Raw genomic sequence first — 16,457 nt, 5'->3', positions numbered from 1 at the left:
AAATGTGGTCTTTCTTCCAAGCTTGTGCTTGTGGCCTTTAGAGCAAGCACTGTGGTCTTTAGGACCTTCTGACTTGGAATCTTTTGTCCACATTCTCCCATTAGAGTTATAAGTGAGTAGAAAAAGGCAAGTTACCAATCTACTGCCATCCAAACAATGCAAAATATAAGCTGATTAAGATTGTTGACATTTAATTTTTTTTTTGTTAGTAATGATGTGATATTTTTACCTTTTAGAAGAACAAAGAACATATATCAGAATCTGATTCAAGTGTTCTTGGAAAATGTATATGGTAGACTTTGTCCAGCACTGTATGTAACTTTGTTGCTTTCTGTTGTCTGGTTTCAATTTATTTTAAAATAAAGATAATTTTTGTGGGGAAGTTGCCTGTTGACTTTCTGAAGATGGTGTAATGCCTAGAGGGAGTCTTCTAATGTTCTGCCTGTGAGAACGCATTTGGATTAGGCATAATCCTGCAAGAAGCAGCATGAGGTCATATGCATCAGAAAATACAGCTCCTGCCTCTCTTGGAGAGCTTCACTGTTCCATAAAGGTGTTAATCTGCAGTTACTTCAAAGCAGATGGCAAAAGGTCTTGTGCCTTCAGCCCCATGTCTTTCCTCACAGGATGGGAGGGAAGGCTTGAGCACCATTTGTCCAAATAGATTTTTTTTTTTTAAATAACTTTGTGCACTTGGAAAGTGATTATACAAAGAATTATTTATTCCAGTTTATAAAATTATTACTAAGCTTTTCCTGTTAGTTAAAATGTCATACTATATCACTGCTTTACCGATAATTTTTGAAAGTAACTGAAATAGGTCCCAAGCCACATATGCAAAAAAGTTCGTTGGAATCAACAGTCTCATAAAATGATTCTGCTTTTTGTTAAAAATAGGGAGGGATGAGAGAATTTAGAAAGGATGGTAGGGAAAAAAGGTTATTAATTAATTTTAAAAGGTTAATAATAATTAATAATTAAAGCTAAGAAAATGTGTAAACTATATAAAGGATTTTTTCCCTCCCATATATGAAAACTTCTGAAGCCATTAGAAGTGAAATAACCCCAGAGAAGATGTGTGTATGGATAGGCAGCTGGAAGGTCCAGAATATTAATAATATTATTAAGGTTTATCTGGAACATAAATCTGCATCCTTCATTGCACAGGAGATGGGAATTTGGGAATCAGATTTTCAGTGGAAAATTTTTCTTCTTTCACTGCAAACTTTTCACTGCAGACTTTTGACTGATAAAGTTAGTGCCAGCAGAAAAACCACTCTGCATGGGTGTCTCTTATTTTGCAAGTGTGTCACAGCGAGAGCACAGCAGCTGGTCCAGGTAAGGGCTGTGGAGTGGGTGGGACAGAGGTGGTGGTTCTGCACACGTGTATCGATTCAAAACTGTAAAGCTTGATCCAACACCTTGCTGAACCCCTTTGGTGTCCTTTAGCAGCTAAATCTGCTACTTTGACATAAAAACAGGTTAGTGATATTTACTGTGTTGCCTACAAGCTTTGTGTTGCAGATCTAGGTTTTAAGTAAACAGACATTTTGGTTGATGTATTGGAGATCTTTTGTGTAATTTGAGAAGACCAAATACTAGTAACCATAACTGTGTCTTGTCTTGTTAAGCATGTATGCATAATGTATTTCTTCTAGCAGGAATAAATAATAAGCTGCTTCATTTCAGTATATTCTCTGTGAGTAAACTAAAAATGACACCTGGGTGACCCAGGCAGAAGACCTTCACTCAAAACCTCTGACTTACTGTCTGTGGATGAACTCTCCGTAACTGAAGGATGCTTTCTGGATGACTACAGCTGGAGTGGTAGGAGATTTTGGGTTACTACATTATGATGATTCTAGCTGCTGCTGCTGTGTACTTTGAATGTTCTTGAATTCCAGTCCATGCAAGGATTCTTCCAGATGATATTGATGTGGGTGAGTGAGGGTGGAGAATAACCCAGAAATCATATTGGTTAGGATGGTTTTCTTGCTCTGAAAAAGCTTTAAATCTCTGAGATACCTTTTATATATATACAGTCTTAAAAGTAATCTCTACTATTTGAATATTGCGGTGTATTATAGGTGATAGAACATAAAAATTAAATCTTAACATAAAAGTTAAATCTTCAGTGATACACATCAGAAATACTAGCTAATGTGAGCCACATTAAACTCCATTATTCTTGGTCTCATTTTAAAAGAAAGAGGGAAAACTAGACTTTTTGTTTCTGGATTTTTCCTAATAGTTCTAGGTAATTGTATACTATTGAGCAACTTAAACATACCTGAATTTTTGTCCAGCTGTGTTTGGCTCATCTTTCAGTCCATATTCTCCAGAAGCAGTTGCTTTCAATATATCAGATTTTATTTTGGCAGATACAGTGTTACAGTTTGTTTGAGAAACGTGGAGTGGTAATGTGCAAATTACCTCCTGAGTTTTTGGCAGAGTACAGCAGACAATATTGCTCGGCAATAGGGTGGTGCTGCCTGTATGACCCAGTTATTTTTAGGGGACCTGTGGAACTTTCAGTGCCAGCATTGCCAGAGTAGGTCAAAGAAGGTGATCTTGGCCTCTGCTGAGCCATGGTGAGGCCACACTTAAGAGTATTGTGGGCAGTTCTGGACTCCTCAGTACAGGAGACATGGAGCTCCTGGAGCAGGTCCAGCACAGTTACCAAGTTGTTTCGAGGGTCTGGAGAATCTCTTACAAGGACAGGCTGAGGGGGTTGGGCCTGTTTATCCTCAGGAACAAGTGACTGGGAGGGGGCCTCAGCAATGGTTGTGTCTGAGGGGAGGTGCCAGAGGATGGAGCCAGGCTGTTCTCAGTGGTTCTGAGCGATCGAACAAAACACAACAGGCAGAAACTGATGCTTGGGAAGTTCTACCGGAACTGAGGAAGAGCTTCTGTGTGGGTACAGGCTGCTCAGAGATGCTGTGGAGTCTTCCTTACTGGAGATATTCCAGAACTATCTGGACACAATCCTATGCTGAGTGCTCTGGGAAGACCCTGCTTGAACAGGGAGGCTGGACCAGATGGACCCACCGTGGTTCCTTCCAGCCTGACCCATTCTGTGGTTGTGTGTACCAATCAAATCCATCCTCGGCTTTTGATAGCTTATTGTCAGAAATTCTACACAACCAACAGTTTGTCTCTTTCTAGAAATGTATGTGAATGATATGAGCTGCATTCCTTCCTGCTCTGCTGAGGTGCGAGCGCAGGCAGCGGGAGCCATGTCCGCGGCCCTCAGGCCCCTCGGGCCTACATCTCCCGGCGTGCCCCGCGGGGCGGGCGGGGCGGCTGAGGCCGGGCCGCGCCCCGGGAGCTCCTCCGGCCGCAGCGATGCCGGTGTGGCTGCGGGAGCACAGCTGGCGCCAGACCCTGTCCGCCGTGTACCTCTCGCTGCCCTTGCGCGGCGCCCGGGCCACCCCTGCCAACATCTTCTGCAGCGAGCAGTACCTGAAGGTGGGCGGCCGCGGCTCGCTCGCCTCACGGGCCTCCTGGCGCGCAGGGCCGCGGCGGCACTCCGTAACCCTGCTCGGAAACACGCGAGCCGTGGCAACACGTCAAGTTCATAACCCTTAATCTTTTATAATCTCCCCCTGTGTGCTGCAGGCTGTTAAACGCCCGTCCTGCGGCAGATAATGGCTTTACCACTACCCATTCCCTACTAATGCTCTGGCCGCTCAACAGGTGCCAGCTGCCTTTACTCTCATAAATGGACTGAATTTATACATTTGCAAATACTGTGAATAATAATCCTAAATTTGAAATCCACTGCTTCTATTGCAGTGCTGAAGAACCGAATTTTTCAATTTCATGTACAAAATTGCGAAGACCCACCTTCCCTAATGCAAGGAAGCACCTTCTCTGGGCTTTTACAAACCTCCACAGTGGTTACAAAGCAAATTAGTTCTGTCAATAGTGTCTGTTTCTTGAGGTTTACTGTATGCTTGTGCTGTGTTTTGAATATGTGAGAATTAATTTAAAATAGTAAATATTAGTACAAATTATATTTTTATAGGTAAGCATCCCTCCCTTTTTATTTGAAGCCATTTTATATGCTCCTATTGATGACACAAATAGCACAGCAAAGATTGGAAATGGAAACATTTTCTTCACTTTGTATAAAAAAGAACCTGCCATGTGGGATTCCCTAACTCTAGCAAATGGTAAGTTCTCTACCCTAAAAATTTGATTATGTGTGAAGAACCCATACTGTGAAACTGCTGCTGGTAGATATCTGCTCAGTTCAACATTGTTGTACACTAGTAAAAATAGAAAGTAAGGGCGAACAAAGAACATCCTGGTTTTAGCATGTATGAAACAAAACAAAATTTCTTGTCAAACTTTTTGTGTGTAAGCAAATCTTAATTTTTCTCTTTTAGACGTGGGCTTGGTAGACACTGGTTGGTTGAATTGTAACCATGTTGCATTTTGCCAAAGTAGCGGAAGAAATAGTGTTTTTATTAACATGGTACATACCAGTAGAACTCCAGGCCTAAATTACTACAATAGTTTATTTTTTTAAGCTGACAAGGAGAAGCTACAAGATCTGAGAGAGAATGCTGTTCTAAAAGCCCATGAAAAGGCAAAAGAGGAGACAGAAGCAAAAAAAATTACAAAACAGGAAAACAAAAAATATGCTTTGGAGGCCACAATGAAGGTAGGTTTGGAAAGAGCTCTACAAGACATACATGTAAACAACTATCAACTAATCTGGCAGATACTTTGCTAAATGTGCCTTAAAAATATGAAAAGTACTGATTTTTATTATAGTGGTGGTGAACCTTGTTATTTCTTTGTATTTAAAACATATTTATTATCAAATACAAAAATATTACAGAAAAAGTGCTTAGCTGTTGCCATTTTCTGGGAGTAATACTAGTGAAAGTTTTTGGTGACAAGCTCAGATTTTTGTCTGTTGAAAGGAGAGTACAGTCATGTGGCAAAACTATTTTTTTGTGGCCGTTGCAGATGTTTAGTCCTTTAGCACTGTGAAAAATAATGACTTAAAAAAAAATTCACTAATTCTTTGTTGTATTTTATATCAGACTTGCTTTTTTTTTTGTGTGTGTTTGTGTCTTTGTTATTCTGCTTTTTATGTATATTTTAAGATATGTTCTTAAAATTCTTTTGTATATAAAATGTCTGGTCACTTCACTTGTGTTCAAAGGGTTTTTTTTGGAGCATGCAATGAAATTTTAAGATCACATACGCAATATGGACCAAAAAGAACTACAGCTAGTGACTTGCTTAGTAGCAATGCTGTATGTCTTCTAAATATGTAATAATCTCTAAGAGAAGAGGAGAAATAAGGAACAGTGTATTCAGATCATCACATATATTTTACATTTCTGTATTCTCCATAGATCTACATTGGAACAAGGCTAGGATTTTCACTGTTTAAAAGTAAATGTACTTTAAAAAAAAGTAAAAAAAAAAAAGGTAAAGTTTATTTCTGAATGTTTCTGGATTGTACTTTAGGGTTGTTAGTAAAATAGTTAAAAGATGAAACCTCTAAAAGCTAATCAGAAATCTTTAATCTCACAGTAATTTTTAAGCATCTTAATTAACTCTTCTTGTATGGTCACATTATTGGTTACACTATGCTTGGGATATGAAACTGGGAAAATAATGGTAGCTTTAATTTAGTCAAGTCAGTATTATCAGATGTTATGTATCTCATAGGGTTTTTTTTTTTTTGTTCAAATAGCTAGAGGAAGCAGAAAGAAAAAGAATTGAAGATCTGAAAGAAAAGGAGCGGCAGAAGGTCACTAAAGAGTTGGAGTTATGGAAAAACCAACAAAAAGATGGTGATAAATACAAGAGCATGCAAAAAAAGGGAGCATTACATGAAGAAATAGAGCCATTAAAACAGAGAAAAAATGAAAAAATAAACAAAACTCAGATTCCTAATGAAGGAACTTCTAAGACCAGACTCAAATCCACAAAAGGTTGTATAATTGAACTGTACTTTATAATTCTTTAAAGTGTGGGTATAACTTTATTCCTAGATGTTTATAATTCACCATTTATCTTTGTCTTCACCATACTGAACCAGTTCTTTTAGCTCACAGTTATTTTTAAAATTGTTATTTTTCAGGCAATTTATTGAGCTGAAGCACATGAGTTCTTAGCTCTTGTTGAAATCTTTGGAAATACAAGGGTGGATTTTGTGCTAAGCTTTAGAAAAGTAAATCAGAAAGCCTTTCTGGCAGTGTAATGGAGACTTCCTGGGGGTGGGTTTCTGTTACCCAAAGTTGCCTAACTGCTGGATTTCACAGAAATATTCAATCTCCTTTTGCACTCTCTGTCCTGTGTCTTGGCTCCATGGAGAGCAAATTCAGGCAACTAAACCAACAGAAGAATTTAAATTTTGTTTGTTTGATTCGATAGGTTAGTTTTAGCTCTTATTGTTGGCCTGTCACAGAACCATACAAACAACAAAGAGAGGTGTAAGAGGAGTTTATTTGTGACAGATGCTGTATAATTCCATTTATTTGCTTGCTGCATCAGGAAGAAAAACTGTTTGAACCTTCACTTCAAAAGAACAAGTCTAAACTTTTCTCAAGCGATTAGAGGTTTAATTATAATGTGCCACATTTCTAAGTCAGGTGTACTTTGGACTTTGGTAGAAAACCAGCAAAATCTCTTGCTTAATTTTTCACTTCCATTGCTCTCTTTTCATAGGTGATGGTTCCTGTAGTATATTTTCACAGAATTTAAAGGAAGAACTGTTGCCAGCTCCCCGAGCTGCTGCTACGATTAAAGTCAACTTTACACCACGAGTTTTTCCCACAGCTCTGCGAGAATCTCGTGTTCCAGAAGAGGAGGAGGTAAGGTGGGGAATTATTTATTGTGTATTCAGTCAATACAAAAACAGTGTCTGTGCCAAGGAACATTACCTGTGCAATATCCTTATCTTCCAAGGAAGCCTGTCTTATTTGAATTAAGATATAAAGAAACAATTTTATATAAAAATTATTTTCACCATATGATTATGCAGATTGATAAATAACATGTTCCTTTTTTGGGAGGGGGAGAAAATTAATTTAATTCCTTGAAGTACAAAATTTGAAATGTCCTAACTCTTATATTTAAGTTCTTTCAGTTCTGTCTTAAAAGAAGCTCACAGCTCTTTTGAGCTCGATTCAATGAACATGAAGTAATTTTGAAAGATTGAAACAGACAAGGAAACAAAAATGTATTAGGGATGTGGTAACCTGACTTCTCTTGCTAATAAAATCTTTGGGGAAACAAGTTTTTCATATTGGACACTATGAAATAATCTCCTCTGTCTGAAATATGTGGTCAATAGAATTATTTTGATAAGTATGAATGAAGAGATGAAAACAAAATCCTTTTTTGGATTTGAATTTTTTCTTCAGAAATAATACTAGCACATTTTGTATTTACAGTGGCTACATAAACAAGCAGAAGCTCGAAGAATAATAAATTCTGATTTGTCTGAGCTGGAAGATTTAAAAGAAGAGGAGAAGAATCCAGATTGGTTAAAGGATAAAGGAAAGTAAGTTTCATTTCACTTGAAGATGTATTAAAATTAATTAGTTTTACGGTGTTTGTCTAGTGTTCAGTTTTGGTATAGTCTATTTATTCTAGATGGAATTGGTGAAATGTCTAGAGTAGTCATGGTAGTTGTACTAGAGATTTTATTGACAGCTCATGGGGTTAGAATCTGATAAATCATGAGATACAATTGTTTGAAGCTTATGATGAACAAAATCATTGTAAACACATTATGCATATTCTTCTTTGAAGAAAGTTGTGGCAGTGCACTATTATATCTAAGTGGATTTAATTTCATTTGTACTTTTTTAGTGAGAGGTTAAACATCTGTGTAAAATACACTTTAGGAACTTGATACAAATATTGGTTTATTTGTATAGCTGTGTTATACAGAAAGTTTTGATTAGGCAATCATAATCAGATATACAAAGCTTTCAAAATTAGTTCTGGGTCTACATAAATATGTCCACTCTAACAGTTCCTCATTGCTTGTAAGCAGTGACTACTTTTGTATCTCTAAGCTGTCTATTGCCAGCATCAAGGTGCACTGAACTTCAGCCAGGTAGTTCTCAGAAAAGGCTATAAAAGGGCATTTCAAAGAAAAAGATGCTGAAACCTCAAATTTTTTAAAATTAGTTAACAATAAGTAGGTGTTTATTTTGTATTTATCTACTTCTTTAAAGCGCATGTTTCAATTTTTGTTTAATATTTAGCAAAATGTTTGCAATGGGAGACTACCTTGGGGCTGTAAATGCATATAACCTTGCAGTGAAGCTGAACAGTAAACTTCCTGTGCTGTACCTGAACCGTGCTGCTTGCCACCTTAAACTGAGAAATTTACACAAAGCTATTGAAGATTCCTCTAAGGTATAGAAATCCAGGAGCTCAGGCTGTCATCTTATGCATTAATGTGATTTGTTACTGTGATGGTTCTGTTTTAAGCAGATCTGTAAATACATATTATTAAATGCAATAATTTTATAATTTATATAATTTATATAAATATAAATTTATAATTTCAATTGTAAATGTAAATACTTATTAGTGCAATTCAAAGTTTTAAAATTCAATATTGATATAATGAAGCCATAGTGAAATATTAGAATTTGATAGTGATTAATGAGCTTTCAGAAATTTAAAACAAAACAACAATAAAATAAACCCTAAACCAGGCTTCCACACATTTGTGACAAATGCCCATATATTGGTCAGTATGTTTCTTTACAGATAAAAATATTGTAGCAATATATACACTTGAAAAAACCCACAACTTGGAGGAGTAAAAAACAAAAAGTATACTCATACCTTTTCTATTATATTGTGGTGAGCTTCATTTGGTTGGAAGGAAAAAAACAAAGTGGTGGTGATGAGCAAGATACCGTAAAAAACTTCCTTAAATACCAGGATACCTTAAAAAACTTTTTTAAAGAAGGGCTGTGTTGTCCTGATGTTTTAGCAGCAAATGGCACCTGAATAATGTGGGAAAAGTTTTCCAATAATTATTATTTTTTGAACTAATAAGTACTTGAGTCTTGAAACTTGGGGGGTTTTGGTCTTGTTGTTTCTAGTAACTAGTACTAAAACACATGTGCTTTTTTAGTGCTACTTTTTTTTTTCTTTGATAGCATGATAGGTTATATGATGTATGAAAACAGAACACATTATTTGACTGCAATAAACATTTAACATGGTATTTTTCAGTTTTCAGCCATGGCAATGTGACTGTACTTGCCAAGCTGGGGTAATGGATACATTAATGATCTTAATGACTAGATTCACAAGCCATTTATAGTAAAATTTGAATAGCTATTTTCTATTTCTGTTTGAATAGTTATTATGTCACTGTATAATAATAGTAATTAGGTAAGAGAAATGTTTGTAAATTAGAAAAAGCCCAAATTATGGAAAATCTACTTATAAATACTTTGGGTGTTCTTGTTTGTAAAGGCACTGGAACTGTTGACACCACCTGTTCCTGATAATGAGAATGCTCGAGTGAAAGCCCATGTGAGACGAGGAACAGCGTTTTGTCAGCTGGAATTGTACACTGAAGGTGAGGCCTTGGTTTTATGAAAACATGCACAGGAATTCATAATGACATGTAAGTAACTCTGTTTAGCTCAGTGAGGCTCCTCACACCTGAAAGTTTTCAAGAGTGACTTTGAAGGAGGTATATACAATCTATGTCTATTTGTTATGAGCCTTTATGCCACATTCTTTAACTTTTTTTTTAAATTTACTGAACACTTGAAAAATCTTTACAAGTTTGAGAAAATGGATTGCATTCCTAATTTAAGGAGTTTTTCCACTGAAGATACTAAAATAACCTGAAGTATTTCTAAAATACTTGTAAAGTGCTTAGTAACCTCTCTGTAAAATGAGGTAGGAAACTCATATTGATGAGTAAAATGATTCATCAAGTACACGTGATTTGTGTGAAAATACATGAATTTACAGTCCCTATTCAGTTCTTCAAGAGTATCAGATTAGTTTTGTAAAGCAATTTTACAAGTGAAAGCTGATAATAGAAATGGAAGAATATTCCAAATGTTGGTGTTGAGGTACTAAGTTTTGGCCATTGTTTACTATTTTATACTTAGACATCACTTGTTTCTTCCCTTTCTGCTTCATTTGCACTTTGAAACTTTATAAAAAAGACTAATGTCGGCAAGATTTTACTTCCTGTACTCATGATTTGGTTTTTTCCCCACAAGATCTAGCTTTCACAGTTAATGTCTTTTTTGTTCTTATTTTCACACAGGATCACTTCCTCTCTTCTGCAGAACACTTTAGAACAGTCCCCACATGCACACACACATATATAGATGTGTATGTACATGAATGAAGAGGCTCTATTTTCATGTTTCAAACCTTGAAAATGTTTAAGTGGTAGAGTGTTTCCACTAAACTGTTTTGTAAAATAAAACAAAAAAATACAAATTTACTGATGGAAGCTAAACTAATGTCATTCTGATGCCATCTTACTTAAGGGCAAACCTCAAGATCAATACTTTATGCATATGACTGGGGAGTAGTTATTTCCAGTGAGTTGCTAAAGAGGATGCTCTTGCATTATTGATTGATATTCTTATTAATGTGTCTATATTAGGTCTTCAGGATTATGAAGCAGCTCTCAAGATTGATCCTAGAAATAAAAATATAGAAAAAGATGCTGAGAAGATTCGACATCTAATTCAAGGAACAGTGCAAAGTTCTTAATTAAAAAAAATATAAATATATATATAAAAAAGAAGCTCTTTGATGCCTTTGAGGACATCAGGAGGAGTCTTACTTCTCTTCAGTGTGCTACCTAGACATTTTTCTGCTTCACTCAGAACACTTTTGAAATTGGTAAAAGATTGGATATATTATCAGAAAGTATAGTATTATAAACATGGTTAGATATATTTTATACAATTTTGATACAAAGTTGTCATATTTTGCTTTTTGTTAGCATTCTGTATTACTCTGACAATCTGAAACCCTGGACTTGAAGCAGTTCCTTTTTGTTAAGTGGCCTTTCCAAACTGTGGGACCATTTCAACTACTTCTTTCAGTAGCAGTCTTAGCAGACTTCTGAATTTTCTGCATCAGTCTCTTCCCTGAATACCATTTATGACGGATTTCTGTCTTTATAATAAAGTATTTATCATGCAGATATATATTATGTGCAAATTTTATAGTGTTGTATCAGGGAGAAGGTGGCAGGCATTGTTTCCATCTGTTTTTCTTAGAGCCTTGAGTGCTGAGGTGAGTCAGGAATGTCTGGGGTAGCTGCTCCCCCTGCTTTCCTACAGAAGCCTGCTGCATTGCACTGGAAGGGGCCAAAATACTTTTTTGTTACAGCTGGAAGGAAGGCAGTGCAGCAATTTGAATGCCTCAGTTGAGTGTAATGCTATACTTACAGATATTGCTATTTTATTTTTACAGTTACTGAGGGGAAGTGAGGGCTAAGAACAAGAGACACTGGCAATGGGACAAAGATGCATCATATCCAACCCATTTTAGCCTTTCAACTAACAGGGAAAAGCATTTCAAATTTGTGACTGTTTGTGGTCAGAGCAAATATTGCTCAAGATGTGTATTGAAATACATGCATGGTGGAGAGTGAGGAACTTAACACTTTGACCTTATTTAGTAAACTGTGGACAGTAGTAATTTGACTCATAATGACTATGGAAGATAGTAAAATTTGAGATTATGCATTAGTGATAATCTTGAGCGTAGAAAATATCTTAATATGTGTGGCAGAAATAGTTAGTATGGGTATTAAAAATATGAATGAGAGTAAGAATAGAGTGAGACTGTGGGTGATTTGATTTAGTTCTGACCTTTTTTTCAAAGATACAGGAATATGAAAACTAGAGCCCTAGAGAAATGTACAAGTGACTGTGCTTCCTTGCTCACATTCACATGCATGTATTTTTATTTTATTTTTAATTTTTTTTTTCCTCTGTAGGGAGTGAGTTATCATATGACAAGTACTTCTTGATCTGTTTATGGAAAGTGCTCTAGTGCTGTATTGATGAGCCTGACGTAAAACTTCTCTGAGTGTAAGGTACCTCCCTCCTCAGTGCTCCCGAGCAAGCCAGTTACAACCTGCTGCCCTTCAGAGGTTCAGTGAAGGCTTTTTCCTTTGTTTCTCAGTCATGCAAGATGTGAGGCTGACACTACCTTAGATAAAACTTGAGTAAGACATTGACTTTATTAATGAGGTCTGTTGTCATGTCCCTTTTATTTTTGTTCCAGTGTCAGAGAACTGTTGGGGTCTAAACCTCTGTGATTTTGGATCTGCTCTGTTCCTACAGTTCCTGTTGATGAGATGTGGTCTAGGAGCATGGCTGGGAGTTAAGAACTGCCATATCCCCTGTCCAAGTGGCTCTTGGGACAGTTTCTCCTGAAGCAGCAGGGCCCGTGCTTTGAGGAGACTTCCCAAATTAATTAATTCCCAGTCATCAGAGTTTCTCCACCCAAGGCTAGAAGAATCAAAGATTTGTTGTCCATATACGGCACCTGTGGGATTATTTTCTTTTTCTGTTGGTTTTTTTTTTGTTGTTTGTTTGTTTAATTTTTTGGGGGGGAGCGGGGGGGGCATGTTCTGGGGTGTTCTTTGGTGGGGCTTTGTTTATTTGGATTTTGGGGAGTGAGGGTGGTGGTTGTTTTTTCCCTTCCCTTAGAACAAGCGTTACTGGCATGTAAGTGAGCGTGTTTCCTCAGAGACTGTCCCTGTGGCCGGCTCTGCCGCGGTTACAGCGGCGCAAGGCTCCCCGCGCTGAAGGGGCCTCCGAGCAGCCCCCGCCCGGCACAAACGGCTCCCGGGCCGCAGGGCCCGAGCTCGGCGGCGCGGCGTTGCCATGGCGGTGCCCGGGGCGGGCCGCGGGGCGGGCCGGGCGCTGCGGTGCCGCGGGCGCTGCGGTGCCCGGGCCGCTGTGGGCGCTGTGGGCGCTGTGGCCGCCGGGCCGCGGCGGGGCGCGGACTGCGCTCGCCAGGGTGCTGCGGACGCCGCCCCGCGCGCAGGCGCCGGCCCGGGCGGGCCGGGTTGTTTGTGACGGCGTCACCGGCGGCTGCGGCCGCGGCCCCTCGTCCGTGCCGGGCCCCGCGAGGGCCGCGCTCAGGTAGGCGGCGGGACCGGCCCGTGGGGGCGGCCGCCCCGCTCCGGGCCGGCCGAGGGAAGCTCCGGGGGGCGCGGCGGCTGCCGCGGGGAGGGGCCGCCCGGAGCGGGGCAGAGCCCGGAGCGCAGGGGCCGGGGCGGCCGTTCCTGGTGCCGGGAGCGGGTGAGCGCGGCCGCGCGGGGCGGCGGCGCTGCTCGAGGGGCGAGCGGGCTCCGGGCGGTGGGCACCGCCGTGCCGGCCCTGGCCCTGGGCTCTGGTGTTTGCCAACTTCCTTCTCTGTCATCATCTGCCGCTGCCTCGGCGGCTGATGCAAGGTGCTCTGTTTCATAAACAGTGTCCTGGCGCTTTAAGTGCGCTGGCGCCGAGCCGCGCTCTGGTTCAGGTGCGCTCCAGGAACACCTGCACGGGACAGGGGCAGGGGCTGAGCAGGGAATGCCCAGCCTTGCTGGAGTCTGGCTTGTAGAAGCCACGTTTGTCTTTCCTTCATAACAAGGAAATATTCTGTATTCAGTATGGGTTGCTAAATATATTCTTAGAGAAGAATGTTACTTAGGGGGAGAAATTACTACTTAGTAGAAATAAGAAACTTCCATGAGCACTCTGAAGTGTAATAGCACTGAACCTGTTTTTATTTCTGTTGTGCAACAAAGAATCCACTGTAGAAGAGAACTGAGAGTTTTTACTTGGAATGACACCACAGCAAACTCTGCAAAACACATTCATATTCCTCTTGGTGCCCATTACTCATCTTTGTCAATGCTTATTGAAGGTTATTTTTTTCAGTCAAGGAAATCCTTTTTTTAGATGATGGAGCTTAAGGGTTTATTTACACTGGAGTGGTTCTTCTTTTTAAGACTGCCGTTTATTATGCTTCACAATGGATAAATAGGATGTGGGATCTCAAATTTATTTTTATATACATATCTGGGATAACTTAGTATTGTGTTATCAACAATACATACGGCTGTAAGCTTTTACACTTTATGCTTCTGGTTTACATTTCACTAAAGATAAGAAAATAGTTTGCACTTTTGAATTCCTGCCCCTCCCTCCCCCCAAATATATACAAATTTGATCTAAATGTAACGAGTCTTCGATTTGTCCAGATAGAAATTAGGAGGGTGATGTCAGAAGAGGCAATGAAGATATGTAGTGAGCATACAAAACCAGTTCACCATGGGATGTGGTTTTGGTTGGGTTTTTCTCCCCAGTCTTTCCTTCTGGCTTGGCCTGGCGTAGAGGAGATGTGTAACACTGTAGGGTATCCTCCAGTTATCCCTGCTGTTATTGGACTAGAATCCATTAGTGTCATCTTGATTTGTTAGGAAGTTTAAACGCTTTATGTCTTCCTAATTCCTGCTCAAAGCTATCTTTTTTTAAAAAGTTGCATTCAGGAAGACGGTGGCAGCATTTCCAGCCCCTTTAGGCTGGTTGGAAAAGTATACTGGTTCTTAGTGGGTCTTTGTCATTTGGAGAGAACCAAACTGGAGAAGATTTTGTGAGTGGGTCAGTTTAGCCATTGGGTTCAAATTAGTCTTCTGTTTTTCATTGTACTTAAGGGATTGAATTTGACCTCAGATTTAGTTATGATTATGTGTGTTTTATTAATCTGTGACAGAAATAAGCTGTTTAGCTGATGATTGAAGTTTAGGAACACTGTACCCAGGTAATTTTTTTATTGAAGCTTTTAGGTCATTTTGATCTTTTAGATTTAAGTAAGTAATAAAATGCTTTAATTTTGGTAACTGTTTTACATGTGTATGTTTGCTGAATGTACATGTAGGAATACATTTACCCTAGAGATGCCCTTCAGTCTGATGCCAAGCTATCTATCTATTGTAATTTGGCTAAATTTGGCAGTTCTAACCATAAACCTTAGTGTTCTTCTAATTATTATTTTTTTAAAAAATCTATTATTTTTCTTAATATTAAAATCTTTTATATTTTGGTGATTTGTCACCTGTATGCAGCTAAATATGCCCTATTAGTGTAATAATCTGGTTGAATACAAATAAATAACTTTTAACTCAAGGCCATTTATCAAGACAAGCAAGCAAGAGAAAATGGTGATTGTTTGTCTGCTTGTTTCTCTGTCTGTTTTTTTAATGTATTTTGATGATGCCAGTACCCACGTAGGTCCTGAAGCTTTTGTTTGGGATGGGAAGACAGATGTTTAAGTGGAACCCAAAGCCATGGTTGTATGTTCAGAACAGAAGATACATTTGGGTTTCTGCAGTGCTCAGTTACCTGTCAGTGTGTTTTGTAGCTGGGGAGGGAGAGCAGGATGGTGTTTCTCTTGCGTTAGCCAGGGCCCAGGGTAAAATGCTGAGTTAGCTGGAGGAAGAGAGATGTTGCAATGTCCAGCACAGAGTCTGCTGTTACAATTTGGTCTTTCAAAATCTGTAGATGCACTTGTATCAAACTGTACTGGTGCCCTGAAGCTGTCTTTTAAAAATTCACTTCAGATTTTGCAAGGTAGCCTGTGATGTTTCTGACAGATGTGTTCTGGTGCTGGGAGTTACCTTCCTGTGAAAGGAATGCTGCTGCTACTGGATGCCAGGTCAAATTTCGAGTAATTAATGACAGCAAGTAGATGTTGTCACATATAGATTCTAGAACTCAGTCTTTGCCATTTGGGCATTTGTTATTTTGATGATTGAAGAAGTATGTTTTAAAAATAAAAAATTGATCCTTGTATGCAGTGTGATTTAAAAAACCCAAACAACTCAAACCAAAATACATTTCTTTCCGCCCCCTCCCAACCTGACATTCCCTGGTTGAGATTCCAGGAAAAGCACTAATGAAGGAAGAAAAGTATCTACAGGAAAATGACAACCATATTCAAAGTAGGACTTTATAAAAAAAAAAAAAAAAAAAATTCAGTTTCTCTCTACGTTTCATACTTAAGTTGATTGTTAGTGAATATTTGTGCTTAAGCTGTTGCTGCAATTGTCACCATTGCCTTTTTTTTTTTTTTTTTTTACAGAGGAACTATAAATATATTAGTTAAAGTTGATGAGAAAATAGTTTTATCTTAGAAAAACATGCAATAGCTACCATAATGCAGAGATATGAGACACATGTTTACTGTGTTTTGTGAGAAAGCTAAATGAAATTTAAAGTTTCATGTTTTGTTATGCCAATTTCTAGCCACACTGGTGTACTTAGATATTCTCATTCATAGTTTTGTGTATATTTTCTGAGTTGAGAAACTGGGAGTGAAGACAGGATTGATAATAAAGTAGAGAGCAAATAAATTTAAACACATAGATTCCTTCCTTTGTGTTCTTACTGGAATTAACTAAGAGTGGG

The 16,457-nt window shown here is 38.7% G+C and overlaps 2 protein-coding genes across 10 annotated transcripts in view; both read left to right on the top strand.

Annotated features, from left to right (window-relative positions):
• Positions 1 to 3,301: 3,301 nt before the first annotated feature.
• On the top strand, positions 3,302 to 12,545 carry DNAAF4 (dynein axonemal assembly factor 4). 4 transcript variants are annotated; one of them, XM_058846916.1, is made up of 9 exons: positions 3,302 to 3,468; positions 4,028 to 4,175; positions 4,536 to 4,669; positions 5,720 to 5,960; positions 6,697 to 6,842; positions 7,425 to 7,534; positions 8,247 to 8,400; positions 9,481 to 9,586; positions 12,283 to 12,545. In XM_058846916.1, exons 1-9 carry the CDS (start codon positions 3,346 to 3,348, stop codon positions 12,432 to 12,434), a joined length of 1,314 nt encoding a protein of 437 aa, XP_058702899.1. In that variant the 5' UTR covers positions 3,302 to 3,345; the 3' UTR covers positions 12,435 to 12,545. The 4 variants fall into 4 exon arrangements, with proteins under 4 accessions (XP_058702899.1, XP_058702901.1, XP_058702900.1 ...); XM_058846918.1 differs by having other exon boundaries at positions 12,342 to 12,529; XM_058846917.1 differs by lacking the exon at positions 12,283 to 12,545 and adding an exon at positions 10,643 to 11,292.
• A 441-nt stretch (positions 12,546 to 12,986) lies between these two features.
• The window catches only part of CCPG1 (cell cycle progression 1), a 21,769-nt gene continuing 18,298 nt past the window's right edge, over positions 12,987 to 16,457 (top strand). For 3 of the 6 annotated variants that reach the window (XM_058846414.1, XM_058846411.1, XM_058846412.1), the window contains exon 1: positions 12,987 to 13,148. The gene's annotated coding sequence lies outside the window, so the exon portion shown is untranslated. The remainder of the gene's footprint in view (positions 13,149 to 16,457) is intronic. The other 3 variants (XM_058846416.1, XM_058846415.1, XM_058846413.1) reach the window with 1 other exon arrangement.

This window comes from Poecile atricapillus, chromosome 11 (assembly GCF_030490865.1).
Source record: "Poecile atricapillus isolate bPoeAtr1 chromosome 11, bPoeAtr1.hap1, whole genome shotgun sequence".
NCBI lineage: Eukaryota > Metazoa > Chordata > Aves > Passeriformes > Paridae > Poecile > Poecile atricapillus.
The sequence above is the reverse complement of the archived record's forward strand: the minus strand, read 5'-3'. Positions and strand labels throughout refer to the sequence as shown.

Coding starts and splice junctions, on each gene's coding strand:
- DNAAF4 (XM_058846916.1), top strand. CDS start 3,346: ATGCCGGTGTGGCTGCGGGAGCACAGCTGGCGCCAGACCCTGTCCGCC. Junction 4,176..4,535: donor TTCCCTAACTCTAGCAAATG/GTAAGTTCTCTA, acceptor TATTTTTTTAAG/CTGACAAGGAGAAGCTACAA. Junction 4,670..5,719: donor CTTTGGAGGCCACAATGAAG/GTAGGTTTGGAA, acceptor TTGTTCAAATAG/CTAGAGGAAGCAGAAAGAAA.